The 19292-nt window shown below is 49.3% G+C and overlaps 1 protein-coding gene across 1 annotated transcript in view; it reads right to left on the reverse strand.

Moving 5' to 3' along the window:
• The window catches only part of LOC133346435 (cAMP-dependent protein kinase type I-alpha regulatory subunit), a 111965-nt gene that overhangs the window by 56872 nt on the left and 35801 nt on the right, over positions 1–19292 (reverse strand). The window contains exons 5-7 of the mRNA XM_061558004.1: positions 16302–16363; positions 15778–15824; positions 1126–1284 (exon numbers count right to left, since the gene is read on the reverse strand). Coding sequence (XP_061413988.1) covers positions 1126–1284; positions 15778–15824; positions 16302–16363 — 268 coding nt within the window. The remainder of the gene's footprint in view (positions 1–1125; positions 1285–15777; positions 15825–16301; positions 16364–19292) is intronic.

The following is a 19292-nucleotide window of genomic DNA, read 5'->3' on the forward strand; positions in this document are numbered from 1 at the left end:
TTACGGAGGCGATGGCCAGGATCATTTATGAAAGGGTTGCGCGTGCGCGCGCACAAGGGGCGCACGCTTCGTCGTGAGAGACGGCCGACGAACGGATGCCACCACCGCCGCCGGTGGCGCAACGCGCACACACGTGCGTTAGCAGCGCACGCAAAAACAGGAAGGGTTTATTTGTTTTGGGAAGGGAGGTGGCGATTTGTGGTGAATGCAAGCCTTCTACCGGCTGACCCCTGCCTACCCCCTCCTCCGTCATATATTCAGAAGAGCCATCATCGCGCAGCGTTAATATGAGCACGTACGGCGAGGTGGCGGCTAAGTGGTGCGCGATCCATACGTGCATATGCCAGTGATGCAGAGCTATGGGAAGCGAGACCAAGGTGGCACATCGAGGCAAATGCCGATGATGCAAACCACTCCAGGCCGCCGCTTGCTTTCTCTCCGCTTGTGGTGGGGCGTGAGATGGCGACACAGCAAGTGGGATTGTGAACCCATCCGTGGGGACCCTCTGAAGCGCCATCTCCTTGTGTGGCGAGCGCGCTTCTCTGGATGGTCCCATTGTCACCCACACGATGCAAAATGCTCATTAAAATGGAAAGCCTTCAAACGTCCCAATGCAGGACTTTCTCGAAAATAGTATTGAGACTCATCGACACTTTCTTTGGTACTTGCTTAAATACCTCACAATTATTATTGCACCCAATGCAAAGCTGCCCGGCATGAAGGGCGAGGGTGGCGACATGGCAAGGCACTGCCAGGAGTGTAAAAAAATAACTCAATCCACATGGAGCGTTTTTTACGGGGCGACTGGCACTCATCATTGCCACCTGAATGAACCAGCGGTTCCCTAAGATCGCCGGCCAAAGCTTCTTAGCGAGCCTAGCAGAAGCAACGGAGGCAAAAGCGAATCGCGATGTCTTTCCCGCGTTGTCACTTCCACTGATATCACTGTGCCTGGTCCTAGTGAAATGGATCATAAGGCTGTGCAGAATGACATCGCCCTCTCACCAGGCCTGTCGCCAGGCCTGTCGCCTGTCCACTCGCCAGGCCTCTCGCCAGCCCTCTCAAGGGCCCGATCACCGGCCCGCAAACCAGGCTAATCACCAGGTCTCCCATCAGGCCTCTTACCATGAGGATGCGGCGATAGCTGTCGCGGTCAATGCCCCACAGCTTGAGGTCAGTCTTGGCCTTGACGGTGGCGGCGCGGGGCGTGCCGTAGATGAGCGCCAGCTCGCCGAAGCTGCCGCCCTCGCCGATGCTCGTCACCAGCTCGGCATTCACGTACACCTGTCGGGTACCGGTGGTGAACGAGGGGGGAGATGAGAGAGAGAGGAGGGAGAGAGGAGGGATAGGAAGATTAGGAGATGTGGAAGGAGGGTGAGGAGAGGCATTGATAAGATGATGATAAGATGGAGGATGAGGAGGGGAATGAGGAAAAAAAGGAGGAGGGAGAGGGAAAGGAAGAGAATGAGAAGTAGGAGGGAATGGAGGAAGAGAAAAGCGATTGGGGAATGAAAATGAGAAGGGACAGAGGTAAGGAGTGGTGGAAGATGAATCGAAGGAAGGGACGAAGAGACGCAGGATGATGACGAGGAAGGCGAAGCAATGAGCACCATTGATTCACTTCAACCTCAGAAACGCAGACAATATTTACTGAAATGTATCAGACATAATAACATGATAATGCTCTCTATATTTAAAAAGGTGTGACATCAGGAACTTCCTACACTTTCCGTGAAAAATGGCTTTTATTCCTGGGATACGTACCTTTTTGGTGATACAGAGACATGCGTAACATTCCTACCACTAATTCTCACATTCTCTCCCTAACATGAGTTATGATTCCATCTTTCGGCCCTAGGATAATATTTGTGAAATACCAATCATCCAACCCCCCCCCCCCCCCCCCCCATTATGCTACTTTTATGCTTCCATCAGCTTGTTCTGACATCTTAAACCATCTTTCGTGCTTCGACAATTTCACTTCTCAAAGCTTTTCAAAATTGTCTCACAGCATTCTGTGGATTCTAACTTTTGTGTGACATTCGTAGCCGGGCGGTGGTGGCGGCGGCTATGCACGTGGCCTGTAATCCAGCACTTGTCGAGAAAGCGAGGGTTGTTGGTTGATCACAGAAACACTCTCAAATTCCCTTCCCCGTGGGCATTGAGGAGGTGCTTGTCCCGTCGCATGCGTGAGCTTTCACCGGGCACTCCGCTTTCTTCCCACGTGTAAAACACATTCGCATTTATTTGCCGGTCACATCCCCAATGTACAGAGGACCGCAGAGCTTAAGACAATTGCTAGCGCCGGCTTTATCGCGTGGCTGCCCCCCCCCCCCGCCCTTCCCCCGCTTGCCTGCGATTCCCCACGCCTCTCGCTTCGAGAGTGAACAAATACTATGCGGCGCGATGCAAGTGGATATTCTGATTCAATATTATTCTTTTCATCACTTTTATTATCTCTCCTCTAAATGTATTTTTTTTTTCATTCAAGTAAAAATTCCAGCACTGAGAATTGACTGCATTAGTTTGGCTGCCATGCAGCGAAAAATTATCTGTGCAGGGGACATGGTAAATTACAGTGTCCGCTAAAAGGTGGTGAAAACTCTTCGGATCTCAGACGCAGTGCCGCGACACCACATTCCACGGGCCGTTCTCGAACGGGCGACTGCCCCGCTGTTCGAGCGCGAGCTCCAAGCGGAACATGTTTCTTCCCCCGTGACGTTGCGACACCCACGGTGTCGATTTGAGCAACAAAAAACAGAGGGAGGAAAAAATGGGACTCCTTAAAAAAGTTGCGTGTGAAGAAAGCACGGGTTGCGCGTCTTCTAATAAATTATTGATTCACACACCTTCACGTTTTTCCTCCGAAGCACGAGCCGTATGGGCCCTATTGACTTAACCTCTGAAGGCACTTATTAACAAGTGTGTGGTATTTGGAGCTGTATCAGCATTTAAATAAGGGGACTCACCGAGTTGAACGAAAGTACACTTTAAACCGAAAGAAACCGCTGGATCACTCAAGCATGACTTAATTCATTCCACTGGCATTATACTCTATCATCATCACCATCATCTTCAATTTCACTAGCTTTGGTAAATCCACTGCTGGATGACGGCCTAAACCCAAGCCGCCACAACCTCTCAACAATCCTGCGATGAAACAATCCACACACGGTCTTCAAATAAAATGATGTTGGTGACGCTGCTGCATTGACAAGCACAGCGAACCAAAAAAGAAAACACATCCGTTGATAACACTGTGGCCTGAAAAGGAAAAACATATCAGAGGTGACGTTCCAGCCAATTGTTCTGTTTCATAGCACCATGAATAAGGGTCGTTGCCCGAAACATCGCCTGTTAAAATATTTTTTTCCTTTCAATCCCACGGTGGTATTGACGAATGTGTTGGGTGCACAGTACTCAAGCGATCAGTGGCAAATAAGAGGAAAGAATGCGCCCGCGAGGATGATGACCAAGCCTAGCGGTCGATTGGCGACGTCAATCCGTGCGCACGAGGAGCGAGGCGGCTCGCGCCGGCGCAAGGAACTCGAGCGACGGACGTCAGCGTTTGGGAGGCCTTCATCCAGCAGTGGACAAAGTCTGATGACGATGGTGACGATAACGACCAAGTGACTCGCAGAGCGGTGGTGGTGGTGGTGGTGCACGGCCACATCCGAAAGGCTCGGTGGTGGGGTTGTTGGATGACGGAAAGATGGAGATCATCAATTGCATGCGACACACAGCCGCGTGGCAGTGGAGTAACAAGGTTGTCGAGGGACCTGCCACGAGTATTTTTCCACCGAAATTATATTTAAAAAATTCCTTTCTCTGGGCACTCAGCTTTCTCTTACACAACACAAAATGAGGACTAAAAAAACCACGCGCGCACGGATCACGACGTAACGCTTTCTGGCGCGCGTCCTTTCTTCGAAAGGAGTACATTGTGGCGGCGGCGCGGGAGACGATGCCGGCAGCCTTTTGCCCTGTTCTGTGTCTCGAAGAATTTGGAAAAAGTGAGAACATTTGTTCTTACGCACTTTTACCAGTTCAGTCCATCACGAATATGCATTGATCCCACATTGATCACACATTGATCCCACATTGATCCCACATTGATCACACATTGATCACACATTGATCCCACATTGATCCCACATTGATCACACATTGATCCCACATTGATCCCACATTGATCCCACATTGATCCCACATTGATCACACATTGAAGTAGGCTCTCTGAAACACCGCTTTTGAGTCTGTTGCAGAACGGGCTCATACTCAGGGATGGATCCCCAAACGTAAGCTGGTACCACACCTTTGTTCAATTCGATTTGGCCGGGTTTTCGAGAGGGAAAGTTCCTCGTTCAGCATGGTAACTTTATACTAAAGTTTTCTTCAAATTGGATTGTCTTTACGAGAGTTAGCGGGGCTTCCACCACCCACGATCCTGTCCACCTACCACAAACCCCCTCTCATCGCCACCCCACCCCACTACCAAAAACCGTTAGGGATGGATGGACAGAGTGCTTTCAAATTTGGATTGAAAAACGTTAAATACGAGATGGTGGGCCACACAAATCCAGACATGGTGGGTGTAATTGAAAATCGTGCGTCCATTATAAAAAATACAAGCTTAAGCACTGTTACACGATATAGCTGCAGGGCATAAGAAGTACTATCTGCACCACTTGGATGGCAATTATAGATGGCATCTGGTATATCCAAAATAATTGAGGGATTACACAGCTTTAAAACGTTTAAGACACACCTGCAGAAACAACACTTGCCCGTAATTATTAACGTGGATCGCAGCAAAAAAAAAGACGAGAAATAACTGCGGATGACTGAGAAAAGGGACAGGATTAACCTTTCACATAGTTCGTAAAGGATAAAACGAGAGAGTACAAGACTTCCAGTTTGGGGAGGAGAAGGGGGAAGGAGGGGGAGACAAGGCTGGACCGTTTCAAAGGTTTATGGATAATAATATCTTTAATCCCATAAAAGTTACGACAATCCTCCGAGGCAGCAAAATATGTGAGGATTTCTTGGCTCGGCAAGACGGAGTCACTGCAGGTTCGTTTTATTGCAGGGGGGCTGGGCGCAACTGAAGAGGACGATTTGAAATGTTGATGAAAAAGATTTACGGTTGTTTAAAAAATTCTGCGTGGCCGGTCAGCAGCGTTGGCAAGGGGGGGGGGAGCGGGCGGCACTTGAATTGCAATCGGAAGGTCAAGAGTTCAAATCCATCATCTCTTCTCGAGTCGATAATAAAATAAGAACAGTACGTAACTCTTCGTGGGAATTGAACGGTAGTTCGCACCAGAAAGATGCCAGCCCTTACCATAGGAATGTGGAATTTCCACTGTTGGCTCTCATGGTTGCCAAACGGGATGCTGGCCACTTCGTAGCTTGTACGAGCACGGAAATACCAACTGTCTTCATGGAAATAATGAGCAGTTGTGGGGGGGGTGGAGGGTGATTTGTTACATAAACTGATATACTGGGGCAACCGCGCCCTTGAATTAGCCTGTACTTTCGAGGCAAAGCCTAAACTTACGCGAAAACCCCCGTTATAAATCGGCGGGATAACCGAATGTCCTGCTCGCGGTGAAATGACGAAGGTCAGGCACAGATATGGCAAATGGTGTCGTTCGTTAAAACCCGGCGGGTTTAAATAAACTAGAGAGAGGTCACAGAAGCCCGAATGAAAAAGAGATTTAAAGAGATGTCGGTTTCTCCGTCCGCAAAACTCGGTTCATAACGTGCCCCTAAAAATCCACGTACGAAACCTGGAGCGTGATTAAGGCTGATTAAGGCTCATCCGGTGCACGTTGAAAAACACTCGCGGCAGATGCCATTTTCCACTTAGAAGGTATATTAAACCTAAAGGATAACGCTTATCTGACCGCCGCAGAAATTAATTAGTTGGACAATGAAATGTTAGAATCTTTCAGGACGTAAAGAAAGACATCTCCTCTGTTTGCGCGTGTACGCATAAGCAGTGGCGTAGTGGGGAGCGGTAGCGCAGTGATGAGCGTTGAGACTATTTAGATTATTTTGCTGCTATAAATGTCCAAATGATAAGTAACTTTGTTGAGCTGTCATTTGTGGCTAGGTCGCATTTTGAAAAATAAGTTGATACCTCAGTGGGCTTTGTCTTGCAGGATGGGGATGGTTTCGTTATATTTGTATGTGTGAGTGGGTGATTTGTTTACCTTTCTTGTACTTTACACTCCTGTCGTGTTGTTATACTGTTTGTTGTTGTAACATTCTTACCCTGTGCCCCTGTGAAAGAGAGCTTCATAGCTCATCAGATTCCTCCTCCTGCATAAATAAATATTCTGATTCTGCACTACAAACTCGATGACCCGAGTTCACTTCCTGCTCACGGCCAACATGGGTGACAAATACCTGAATTGGTCCTGGTCCTCCCAACATCACCAACTGGGGAGACAGCCGCAGCCGCCCACCCCCTCGCGCGCCATGCTGACCATCATCGGTGCTACTCGCTAACAGCACTTACTCCAATAGTCAGCTGAGGCTATGGGGGGGGAGTAGGGGGGCACGGTGCTTGCCGCACAAGAGTGGTACTCCTAGCCATGCACATCATTGGCAATTTGCATCTTCCGATCGTTGTGTACCTCTCCTAGGTCAGCTCAACATTAAAACGAGTACACGGCGTGGTGTGTACAACAGCCCACTGGTGAAGAGAAAGGCAAACGGTGTGTGTGGCAGGCCGCACACCTTTGCACAGCGATTAAATAGTCGGTCACAGAGCTTGTTTCACCTGTCCGTGTCTGGCACGGTGGGAGTAAAAAAATCCTTCTTCTTCCGTCGTGGTGGGACTGCTTGAGGCTCTACAGGCGTCGTAAATATCCACGCGCACGCGCGCGCGAACAACGCGGAAAAAAAACCTTGGCATTTCTTAAAACCCAGCCATTGCCTAGAAGTGTCTATTACTGAATTATGGACCCACACGGCCTCTGGGAAAAACATTGTAAAGCACCCCCAACGTGCCGGGCAGACGCAAAGGTGGTCAATTTTACAAGCAGTCGTTTTTAAACATGGGGTTTGTTGGCGGTCACGGGCAGAGTTGGGGGGGAGCGGAGGAGGAGGGGTGGCAGCGGCGGTTAGGAGATAATGACGGAGGGGTAGAACAAAATCCTCCGCAAACTCTACGTCGATAAACGAGGCTGGGAGCAAAGCGACGAGGGAGGCGACGGCCAGGTGCGCTGCGACGTAGCCTCCCTCTCTCGCTCGCTCTCACATCTCACATCTCATCCACGGCGAAAATAGACGCTGCGGAGAGACAGGCCTCGCGTCGTGACAAGATAAGTCTAATAATGTCACGATGGATATGTAAGGGTATAAGCCAGCCTGACGGGGCGCGGGGGGGGGGGGCGGGGGATGGGCAGGGAGAAAAGAAATCTCACGCAACTTTTGTGGGAATAAATAACAGCCGGCGGTAAGAGAGGTGAACGACATTGAAAGAGGATGCTGTTATTTGCGTCGGTTTGACAAACGATTTGTCGTTTCGGTGTCTTATTGTGTAGGGATGAGAAGAGGGGCAAGACGGTTGTGCGTGCGCAGTAAACCAAAGTATATAAAAAGGGGTTAAGTGAAATGAAAAATGTAAGGGGCCGTTACGGCTGAATGCCAATACTGTATCGTGGGGAGTTTTACATTCAGATTAAACGAGGCATTCGCATAGCAATCGGACACAAACACAGATTACGTTTCAGCCGGCAGTCCTACTTTGTGTCGGAATGCAGACCAGTTGGTGCGCTTTTAAGGTAGATGAGTAAAAAAAAGTCTAAGTTTAAAAAAAAACCCACGAGATGTCCAATAAACAGATTCATCAACAAGCCTGCGTCACATAATGTAACGGGACGTGAAAAAACACTCGCCAATGATGACAAATGAGTTTGCACCGCCACCGGGCAAATTGAACGTGAACATGAAGATGAACGGCAGTCACGTCGGCGTTACGTAAACACCATTTATTTGTAATCCTCGTTTAATCCGCGGGTCATGTGACAATACCGCTGCTGCTGTTGTTTTATTGCGTTTCCTCTCAGCACGCCGCGCAGAGCCTCTGGTGCCCCAGGAGTTGTGGGGGGGGGGGGGCTCTTTGTTACCGAAGGCCTCGCAAAGGCAAAGGCGTAGCCCTGGAGGACCCCCCCCCTCCCCGAAATTCCAGAGAACTCGAGGGCATAATTTGGTCTACTCTTCCGCAGTACACGTGCGGGAGCGAGAGATGAGTCAAGAGCAGCACCGGGCCATGAGGGATGGCAATGGCGTAGGGAGGCCTTCATCCAGCAGTGAGTAGACAATGGCTGATGTTGACCATGATGAAATTAAGAAACTGCTTACCTGTTACAAACTCAACCGGAATAACATTTCGGTGTGGAACAATTGCGATTGGATGAACGGCCATGGTGCTGGCTCACGATTGCATTCACACCTATGTTTTTATATTTAAGAGAACACAGCGCGCCTTAATTGCTGCGGAGTTTACGACAACAAAATTAGACGACGTATCAACGAAAATCAGTCGCGCGCTCAATCCAGTGCCGGACGAAGGCCTTGCCAAACCGACGCCAACCCCCAAACGGTCCCGCGACACAACAATCCCGTCCAGGACCTGCCACAAGAACCGATTTTGCCGCTCCGTCTCCCCGCTGGACGAGGCGCCACCTCTCGGAGGCATTTCCACCCCATGGCCGTAACACAAACTCGTCGGCGATATCCGATTCCGGCCGAGGGTAAACACCGATCCTGCCCCGCGCATCGTCACGTGGCCGACCGACGACTCACGCAACATTCTCGCCGAAAACCAACGTGACGGGAGACGCTCGGAGCTGACATCTGTTGCGTTTCACTCGAGACCGTCCCAACGAAAATACTCTGAAGCGCGCGTGCACACACTTCACATTCAATCGCACGTGTGTCACAGCTCTTTAAAGTCTTAGGCGCAAGCCGCATCTATATTGCGCAGGTATTTGTACAAAAGCCTCCCTTTAGATACTTTTAAGTCAAGCCACATTCCGGCAAAATGCTTTTGTAGATTTCAACTTAAAAGGGCAGATTTCGTTGGATTTAAGTGGCATTAGTCCAAAGCAGTCACGCATAAAAATTCAGCTGAAAACCAAAAAAAAATGTCGTGGGGAATTTCTTTTTTTAAGGGACCGCCGCTGGCCGTTGTGTACAAGCGCGAATAACGAACAAACTCCCCACCGTTGTTTTCTTTAAACACTTTCTCACGAGGTGGCCGGTGGGCTCAGGGATCAGGGGTGCTGAGATCCTGGGATCGAATCCAGGTTTCAGGCCGCCTTTGATTAAACCGGCTTCTTAAGTGCCTTCGAGCTTGATGGGTCCTTGGCCCAGAGACCAGGAGGTAAAACGAACAACAAAAAATCACATCTGTTTAGATTCGGCACTCAATTTTGGTGAAATTTCGGGGTCTGAAAAATACAAAACGTCGGTGTGACCGACCGTCGTACGACGATGCTCATAAGAAGAACGGGATCTGGAAAAATTTGAGTTAAAAAAATAACGATAACAGTAAATGGACTGCTAAGGCATGGCCTACTTGCAAAAGAGCTTTGACACTCAAGAAAGGCGTGAATGACATTGCTATAATTAGAGCTGAAACGATTCTATAAGGTGATTAATCAACTACATTTTTTTAATAAATACTTTTTCGTGGTCAATAACCCCTTTAAAAATGGTGACCGCCTCCCAACATCCTACCTCTCGAAGGCAAGAAACGCCCCCCCCCCCCCGTCACCAAGAGTTGCCCATCACCTCCCATCCAGCAGCACGTGTGGCACCAGGTCAGACTTTTTTTTTCCCCCCAAAATATTTTCACAACATCTGATCAGTCGGGTAATCGCACCGATAAATTGGTGGAGAAGTCGATCGGTTAAATGATCGGACAGAAACACTTTTAGGTGCTTCTGAAAATTATAATCCACTAAGTGTGTGTGTGACCAGGTGTGTATAGCTTTGTTGATTACAGTTTGGGGTTTGCCTTAAATGTTGTAATCTTGAGAATATGGAAACAGCACTCGCCCCCATCAGTCTATGACGTGGAAGAATGTGCTTCTGATTGTTTGTATTAATCCCAAAAGAAAATCTTAAAACTAGGCATAGATATGAAATCTGAATAATGGAAACTTTGCTGTCGTCCGTGTCGATTCGATTGGGGAGAACCGGAATCGGCGTCAGGAACGCGAAATCGCTTCACCGCTTTTCCATCCGAAGATGGGCATCACCGCGGAATTGTGGCGACGTCACCGCGGTTGGCACCGAAGGCAACCGACAGACACCCGTACGGAACGCCACCCGATCCGAAAACCGGCAGAGTGCGGCAACGTGAACGACGGGGGGTGGAGAGCGACCCACGGCGTAAACGAGCGTGCAAAGACCAAATCTGTGCATTTTTCCACGGCTCGACGGTAGCAATGGCTCGAGGCTTTAAGAGCCATTCATCGCGCGAAATCCCAAACAACCTCCCCCTCTCGTCGCGACACTTAGACCCGCCAGGCGTGGGGGAAACCGAACCGCGGGCGCCGTGTGATTTCACTCACACGACGCAGTGACCCAAGGATTCCCAGAAGTCGGTCATAGTTTATACATTCTTTATGCGCTGTGAAATTACACAGTTCAATTTAAAGAAAGGGGGCAGGGTGGGGGGGGAAAAAGCCTCTTTCTATTTTTCCCACCACCCACAACCCTCACCCCCCATCACCCCCCCGCGCACCATGAAACGTAAAACAAATCCGGCCAAAAAGTATGGAGACTTCGCAAATGATGTGGGGCGAATGGTTGCGTTTTAGACACATGCCAAACCTATAACATTTCACGGGCCGCACCCGGCTGATGAAACTCAAGGGAAGTCAAAACCGGTCCAAAGCATTCCGCTTAAATAAATGCTACCGTAAAAATAAGGGTGTTTGTGAACACTTACTTTGAGGGTGTTAGTGAAAGAATATTTTATTTTGGTGATGAACAGACCTTTCCCTGTTTGTGTTGTTATTTATATATTTGCCGATGCATAAAACAAGGCCGAGAAGAGATCCACCGGGTGGGAAAAATCTATTAAATCTGTCAATGTGCAGGTGCTAGGTAGGATTAATACGTCGCAAGATCTTGGTCGGTGGTGGCGGAGGCTTGGGTAGGGGGTAGGAGCGGTGAAGGCAAGGCCTTCATCCAGCAGTGGATCAATCATGGCTGATGATTGTATTTACACATTTCTTCCAGAAGACGTTCTTTTGGTGGAACGCATCGTTGCAAAGCATTCGACGATAAACGTTCGGAAGCAACCAATTTCGACCCGAAATAAGTTTTAAAATGGAGTTACCATAGGGCCAATACAGAGAATCCAAACCAAAAGCAACCGTAACACTCGATTCCTACTTTGTTTCAATTTAAAGCTTTCGTGACTGCAGGGATTCATATTCTTGGTTCTTTCAGTAAAGTCACGTAGAAGGGAAATGAAAAAAGTGGCCTTTTTTTCAAAAAGATTTCTTGCTGTGGTTTTCACACCTGATGATGATTGCTTGTGTTGCAATCGAAACGTCGTGATAATTTTATTGTTTTATTTTTATTATTTTATTATTTCCCTTCTACGTGACTTCACCGAAAGAACCAAGCATATCCTACTTTGTTGTTTCGCACATCATTCATCCCGTAGAGAAGAGGTTGCTCCACCCTGAGCTGATGCGCACGCAGCAGCAGCAGCAGCAGCCGCCGCAGCAGCCGCCTCTGCCCGCCGCTGCTCCCTGCTCCCGTCACAAACGTTTTCTTGCCAAAGTCCCAAACTCCACAAGTGAGCATCGGGGAGGAATGCGAATTATTTTAATGACAAATTAACCGAGCAGAACTTTTGCAAGCGGAGAGAGACGCTGCGAGGGTGGGGTAGACAGCTAATTAAAATCCTTTTCCAGCACGCGGAGAGGGGCCCCACCACAGCCATGTGCGTGCGTGCGCAGTGACAGGTGTGAGCCGGGTTTTGTAGGGAAAAGAAGGGGGGGGGGTGGGTAAGGGATGGGAGGCACGGAGTCGAGCGACCTCCTGTTCGCTGGAGACAAGCGGCGCTGGCCGCCCTCCAAGCTTGGCCTCGTGCCCGAACCTCCGCCGGGGCCGGCTTTACACAATGCGACCCATCGCCTGAATCGAGCACCGGGGGGAGAGAGGAGCTAGCTGAACAAAGCCACCCTTCCTCCAACACTTGGAAACCCAAAACATCAGGCAAGCCTCTCTCGCTCTCTCCCTATATAGTATTATTACTGTGATTTTTTTTCTCTTCTCCTTTTATCCACACGAAGACAAGGTTTCATTCTGAACTGACAAACATTGGGTGGGAGTGAGTGATTTGACCGCAGCTGTTACGTAGCACGGATTTAAAAGACCCCTGCAGCTCAACGATCGCTGAACTGCGTTAAATCTCAACGTAACGAGCAGGGGGGGATGAGGAGGAGGAGGGAGGATGAGGGAGGAGGAGAGGAAAAAAAATACCGCTTGAAAGCCCCATTTCTTACATGTCCCTTTGTAGCCACCGCAATTAAATCGCAGGTATATAAATGACGGATGTTTACACAGGTGGCACAAATGTATTTTTTTTGGGGGGGCACGCGTGTTCGTCTTGTCGCAGCGACGACGACGTAAAAAAAACCTCCTCGCACGAATCAACGTAATGAGAGAATTGTATAGATTTCAGCCTACGGCAATGTATTATTGATATCACGTGTTTACGTAAAGCTCGGGAGAGTACAGTCTAGCGTGTGTCCTATTAGTTCTAGTGGTATGCCATACCCAGCTGCTGTGAAATCGCCCCCCACCCGCCCCCCTCCTTCATGCCATAACCCCCTTCACTCGCCCCTCCCCCCGCACCCCACACTCCATAATAAAGACAAAGTTCCCCCGTATAGCTTTAACAGACTGTTGGGGCAAGTACTCTTCGCAAATAGCTATGAAGGCCGGCACGGCACACGAGGGGGCGGGTGGCCAGCACCACGCCCGGCCGCCTTTGTCTTCCTCGTGGCGATGTTGACACATTGCACCAGGAACTCATTTGAGGCCGAGTCGACCTAGGGGAGGCCCAGGACCGGTTCCAATATTCGTCACTGGTGTTGGCCGTGCATGGCAATCGAACCCCGCATCGCCAGGTTCATAGCGCAGTGCGCTAACCTCTGCGCTACCACTCGCCACTCTGCATACCCACAGACCCACACACCCCCTTGCCCCTATAGCCACTACCCCACCGAAAAAATATATATACGAAAATACAAAAACAGCCTTCCCTGCTGCTATGGAAATTCATCTATTGTTCGAGTAAATATAGTTTTTTTTTATCAAGAAACCTTAACCGACAGACGGCTTATTGAGAATGCGCATGTTTTAATCAAGCGTGTTTTCGTGGAATCGGCCTTGCGTCGCGAGTGTGGCCAATGCCTTACACTCGCACACACACACAACCGGGCACTCCAGACTCAACTCCGTGCAAAGCGCCCGCACACATTCACAACGTGAGCGCCAGGTGCAATGTGCTGCGGACACCAGCGCTGGAAAGACAAAGGTGATCAGGCTGCGGTCGAGGTCATACCGCCCGTCTGGCGTGCGGTGGCAGCCTTCATAAGCGCTCGCCTACGACACCTGCCCCCTACGACCGGTGCCGTATTTCAAGATAAAGATGTCATCGCATCGCAACCATAACCGTTTGATGCAAACTACGCCACCCCCCTACCCCCCCTGTCAGATTTGCACAGCTGCTGCACAGAAGACACGCAAGCGGCCTATCCATGATCTGCCCCCTAACAGAATCCCACCACCTGGTCGAAGGGCTTCTTCTTAGTGGAGACCATTACAACGCCTTTGTCGGTAGCCGGTCCTTTCCCATGCTGGACACGTTCTATCCAGCACCACCTTTTTGTTTTTTTACCTAATCCTAGCTACAACGTATTACCGGCCACGTTGTCTTCCAGACTTTGGAGTTGCTTATCCTCGTCTTTCCATGAGGTTCATCGGATTCCGTTTCAGATGCCCGTCTTCATACAACACGTGGCACACGAACCAGCAGCATTCCTTGTGTCTGACTCCTTGTCTCTCCGTGTTTGTGTGTCCCTCTCATCTCTCTCCGTGCCTGTCTTCAGGACACATTTTTCACCTGTCTGCAGACAGCCTCACAGTGTTGAGATGACTTAGGTTTTGGTCCTTGGGAAAATCTGTCTGTATGTGTGTGTGTGCGTGCGTGCAGTGCGCCCGCCACTATACGACCGCTGCCCACAAGACCAAGATTCCTTGCACAGCCTTAACAGACTGTTGAGGCAAGTGATGTTAAGCGAGCACCTACGAAAGCCGACAAGGCACACGAGGGGGTGGGTAGCCGGCACTACGCCCGGCCACCTTCATCTCCCCACAGTGGCGATGTTTACAAACCGCACCGGATACTCATTTGAGGCTGATTCGAGCTAGTGGAGACCAACGACCAGTTCAGATAATCATCGCCGGTGTTGGCCGTGAGCAGGAATCGAACTCCGTTCACCGGGTTCGTAGCGCAGCGGCACAAACCGCTGTGCCACGCACACACACACGCAAACAGACAAAACAACACAATGGTGGCAGTACCAATTTCGACCGCAATTAGACACACTCTTAAGATTTGTTTCTTTTCACCTTTGCCACTCAGGATGGATTTCGGATTGGTTTAAACCGTAATTGTGGGCAACGCTCTTTGGGAGATTAAAGAGAAAATGCCGCACCACCGCTGAGAAGAAGAAGAAGAAGAGCCAACGCTTTCAACTTTCCAGCCCTTTGAACTTCCTTGGGCTTTTTAACAAGGAAGTGGGACATCCCTCTGAAAGGAGATGGACGTTAAGGCGCACAAAGGCGTACCACGGGCGCGCAGGGGTGCACACCGCACGCGCACACACCCACGGGCAGCGCGATGCCCAGCTGAGAACCCCCTCCCCCCCCCCCCCCGAAACCGTAAAGTAAAAAAGGTGCTGGCGTAGTCAAAGCCAGCTTCATTAGCGGAGACAAAAAAAAAAACAAGTGAACTGCGCCCCCCCTACTACCGCCCTCCACTAACCCCCCCGCACACCCCACCATCACGCCAGCCGTGAAGCCGAATGCGTAAGTGACTTGGCCATTAAACCATGAAGGAACTTCCAGTGGGGTTCACGGCTGAGTGCCGGGACCGGCAGTCATCTCGCAGTGGGGTCCGGGTAGCAACGAGTGGCGGAGGAAACAGAATAAAATGTACCCCCCCCCCCTTCCGCCACCCCCAAACGACCATGCTTTACTGAGAAATGTGGGACTGACATCACCTTAGGAAATATCTGCCCCACTTCCAAGAAAATTAACAGAGCATAAGAAAAAAAAACACACACACTGGGGTAGAGATGAAAGTCTGAATAGTTTGTGGAATTCTTTTTTTTTTTGGCAAAGGTTTCTTTCAGTCACTGTACCCCAAGTGGGTTGGAGCTTACCAAAACAATCCCGCCTATCCATATCAAACAAATACTTTTTGCAAGAATGATGCCAAATAATAATAATATAAGAAGAAATGAGGCCACAGGAATCAATGCATCGCAGTGTGTCTTGCTGAATGATTCAAAGGCCACGCAAAAAAAAAATATTTATAAAAAATATAAAAGTGGACATTGACGCTCCTTTAAATGTGTTTTGTCTGGTGCTGAAAACTGGCCCGGAACACCGTATGCGCTGACTGTGGAATCAACAGGTGATCTGTGTTGCAAGCTTGGGACTTACGTCAACTTCTCCCTGGTCTATAACGTAGAAGTTATCTCCCTCATCACCTGCGGGAGGGAAGAAAAAAAAACACACCAGGTTCAATTTTAATGCCGCGTCCGCGACGGTGTCAAAACGAACGTCAACAACTCAGTTTGGGTGCGGTTGGCGCACTCGGCCCTTTCTAAGCCGCACGAGCGACGGGGAAATGTCATTAAGCGCATGTACAATGGGGCAAGTGTCTTCCATCCGCTGTGGCGAGCGAGGCCATATTCCTAACCTTTTCTGCGTGCCAAGTAAGCATCGGCGAGTGGAATGGACAGCGCTGTTCGCAGTTTAAATGCGCGCTGTTATGTTACGGCTTCTGAATCGATGGCGTAAAAATAAAAAAGTCAAATGCCGCAGTAGGTTGCAAACGGAGGACTATTTAAGGTCAAACTTTGCGAACTAAAAATACAGCGCCATCAGGACCGAAGCATTTCCAGCTAAGGGAAAGGGTACGGTTTTTTGGAAAGGCTGACGGTTAATAAAAAAAAAAGAATTACCTTGCTGAATGACCGTTTCATCGGCGATGTGGGTGACGGGAAACATCGCGTCGAAGATGTCGCTGAAATGAAAAAAAAAAGAGCAGCAAATTGAGAACACGAACGAAAAACGTCCGTGCACAATGACTGATGGGCAGCGCCACACTGATGCCACTATGTCATCGCTTCCTTCCTTCAGCCAAACATCCACGGCAGTGTGAGGTCAACAAGATCCCCTCTCATCGTCCCGTCGTCGTCATCATCACAATGTGGCTCTCGGTGGCGAGATGTTAACTCCCTCACCTGGTATACAGGAGATCGTGGGTTTAATCCCGACCCCGACGCCTGTATATCTGGAGTTTGCATGTTTCTCTCCCCATGGTCGCGTAGATTTTTCTCTAATCAACGTGCATTTAGACTATTTGGCTGCTATACATTTCCACGTGACAAGTCACTTCATTGGGTTGTCATTTGTGGTCAGGTCGCTTCTGAAAAAGAGCAACATAGCTCAGTGGGCCTTACTTGGTAAAATAAAAATAGTTTCGTTTATAGTTCCTGCTTGGTTGCCCACCTCGGTATCCGTCTCAGGAACCTGCCCCTCCCTCCATCCCTGCACATGTGCCTCACCCATCGCGCGAAACTTTCTCATTAAGTCCACATTACCCGCGAAATGCTTGCCACAAATTAACCACAATACCTTGCTGATCTCGATAAGGGGCACAATTATCACGCAAACTGCGGTCATCCTCGCAGCAGCGGAAGCTTTTGTCCGACCATCGAACAGAGCGGTGGTCACCGCATCGCGCGGCGCTTTCGGATGCGCTTCTTTGGCCGTCTGGAACGCTCTTCCTTCCGATATTAGGAAGCCACTGGAGCTATGCACTTTTAAATCTAGATTGAAAAACTCATTTCTTTAGAACTGCTTTTTGTGTGTAGTTTGTTGTCCATCCCCCGCACCTCTTGATTAGCACCGTTGGCTACGTACGGTGAAAAAGAGCCTTATGGCTCATTATAACTATTCTGGAAAAAAGCACACACATTTGCTCTCCACGGTTGATTTCAAACTGCTCCATTCCTTACTCTCCCCTTCCACGATATTCCTAGCATCCTGCACATGCATCTTCTGTCTTCAAAGCCAGAAGCTTGTTTTACAGTTGACTGGCGTTAATGTCCAGCTTTCACACCCATGAAATCAAACATTACTCATGCATTAAACGCCTGCTTCAACACCTATTACTAACAAAAATCACAAGAACATGTTCAAGAACGAGATATATAGATTTAACATAGAACTCTATTAACCTACTGGCCTAACGGACCGATGTTTCTCGGCACGATGTGCTGGCATACCCTGCATCTACTTGCTGAGTCTCATCGGCGGGGTGTGGGGCCCATTAAAGAGATGCTGCCGAGTTGATTTGGAGTTAATACCGAAGGCCCTCTGGTAAAACCATGGGCCTGATTCACCACGGTACAACAAAAGTGCGTTTACTTTTGTGTATTGTCTCAGTGGATTGCGGGACAATCAACAAAGGGGTCCCATTCACAACTGAACAATAAAAGTTGTGCCCAGAAGGCCCAACAGTTTGACAGATCAAATATCATCTTATCCACCCCATCCACAAAGATGCTCACAATACATTTTGTACGATCTTGTTTTGCGTCAACGTTTTTGTTGTTGTTGTTGTCATTCAATCAGATCTCGCGAGATCAGTGCAACCCTTCATGTTAGAGAATGGCCCACAGAGACAGATAACACATAGCTACCTCTGAGATTCCTTCAAGTGACCCTCTCTTGTTCTTATGGTAGAGAGCACCTCTTTCCCTTCTACACTCTGCACGAGGGCAATATTCCTCGCACGACAATCTAGCCAATATTTGAATGCTCACAAGATCTAATTCGGCCAAATCAAACGCGCAATCAAATTTCAGATGCTCGGGGTTTTTTTGTTGTTGTTGTGCCGTCATTGATGACCGGGTGGAGACCGTCAACTCGATCAACTCACGGCACTCGAAAACCGAGTTCAATCACAGGTGGCCGCCCAGATGTGGAACCGATGATCTCAGCGGCGGCAGCCTCTCAGCACTCTGACCGTCTGAGCCACAAGGCCACCCTCTCATTTTACACGAATCTCAGCGACGACGAAGCCAACCGACCGCTCCACTCTTCCAAACCAAGTTGTTTGTTCTCAAAACCGCTAACAGCGAGGGGGGTTCCAAAAAAACAGGGCTACAATTTTGAAGGCAAGTTTTTTTTTTTTTCAAAGCCCACTTATTGTGGGCACCCCACCACCACCCACCAAAAGAAAAATGTTAGAAAGCGCATTTGAACGTGGTTAGAGAAACATTCTTGCAGAGGAGCCCCGTACTGCGTTCCACGGACAGTGTGCGCCGCTGAATTATGGCCCTCCGCACCACTCCGCACCGCTCCGCATACCTCCACCCATTTAGAACGTGCAAAATCTTGGCACCCACTACAGAGGCCAACACATGAGAGCTTGGAGACTGCGGCGGGCTTTGAAGCGAACATTAAACATCGCCCATTCCGAACACCTGGACATGCTCCCCCATCACTGCCCCCCACCCCCCCCTCCACCAGCTCCATCACTCCACGCCCTCTCGTCCCTCTGCTTTGGATAGACTCCGCACTTTCGCTCGCTCGTACAGTGCGGTGCGAGGGTCTTGTCTCTAAGCCCGCAAAAGGGCCTCAATCATTCTCATAGCTCCTCTAAACTGGGATAAACTGTAAATGAGAAACATGTGGGGAGTGGAGGGGGTAAAGGTTAATTCATAAAGGACCTGTTTTGTCGGCATTAAGATTCCGCGCACCTGCGGCGGCAGATTTATCATAAAATAGCGCCAAATCATTCAATCGCGTAAATCGTTCCACGTGTAACGTGTATCTGTTAATATTTACGCCGCATACATTATTTTTTTTTTCTCGTCTTCGACCTCGCCATGACCCGAGTATCTGAGAAGTGTTCACCGGCTACACTGAACGGGAGGGGGGGA

Source organism: Lethenteron reissneri, chromosome 3 (genome assembly GCF_015708825.2).
Source record: "Lethenteron reissneri isolate LAM-NWPU_2019-01 chromosome 3, ASM1570882v1, whole genome shotgun sequence".
Classification (NCBI taxonomy): domain Eukaryota; kingdom Metazoa; phylum Chordata; class Hyperoartia; order Petromyzontiformes; family Petromyzontidae; genus Lethenteron; species Lethenteron reissneri.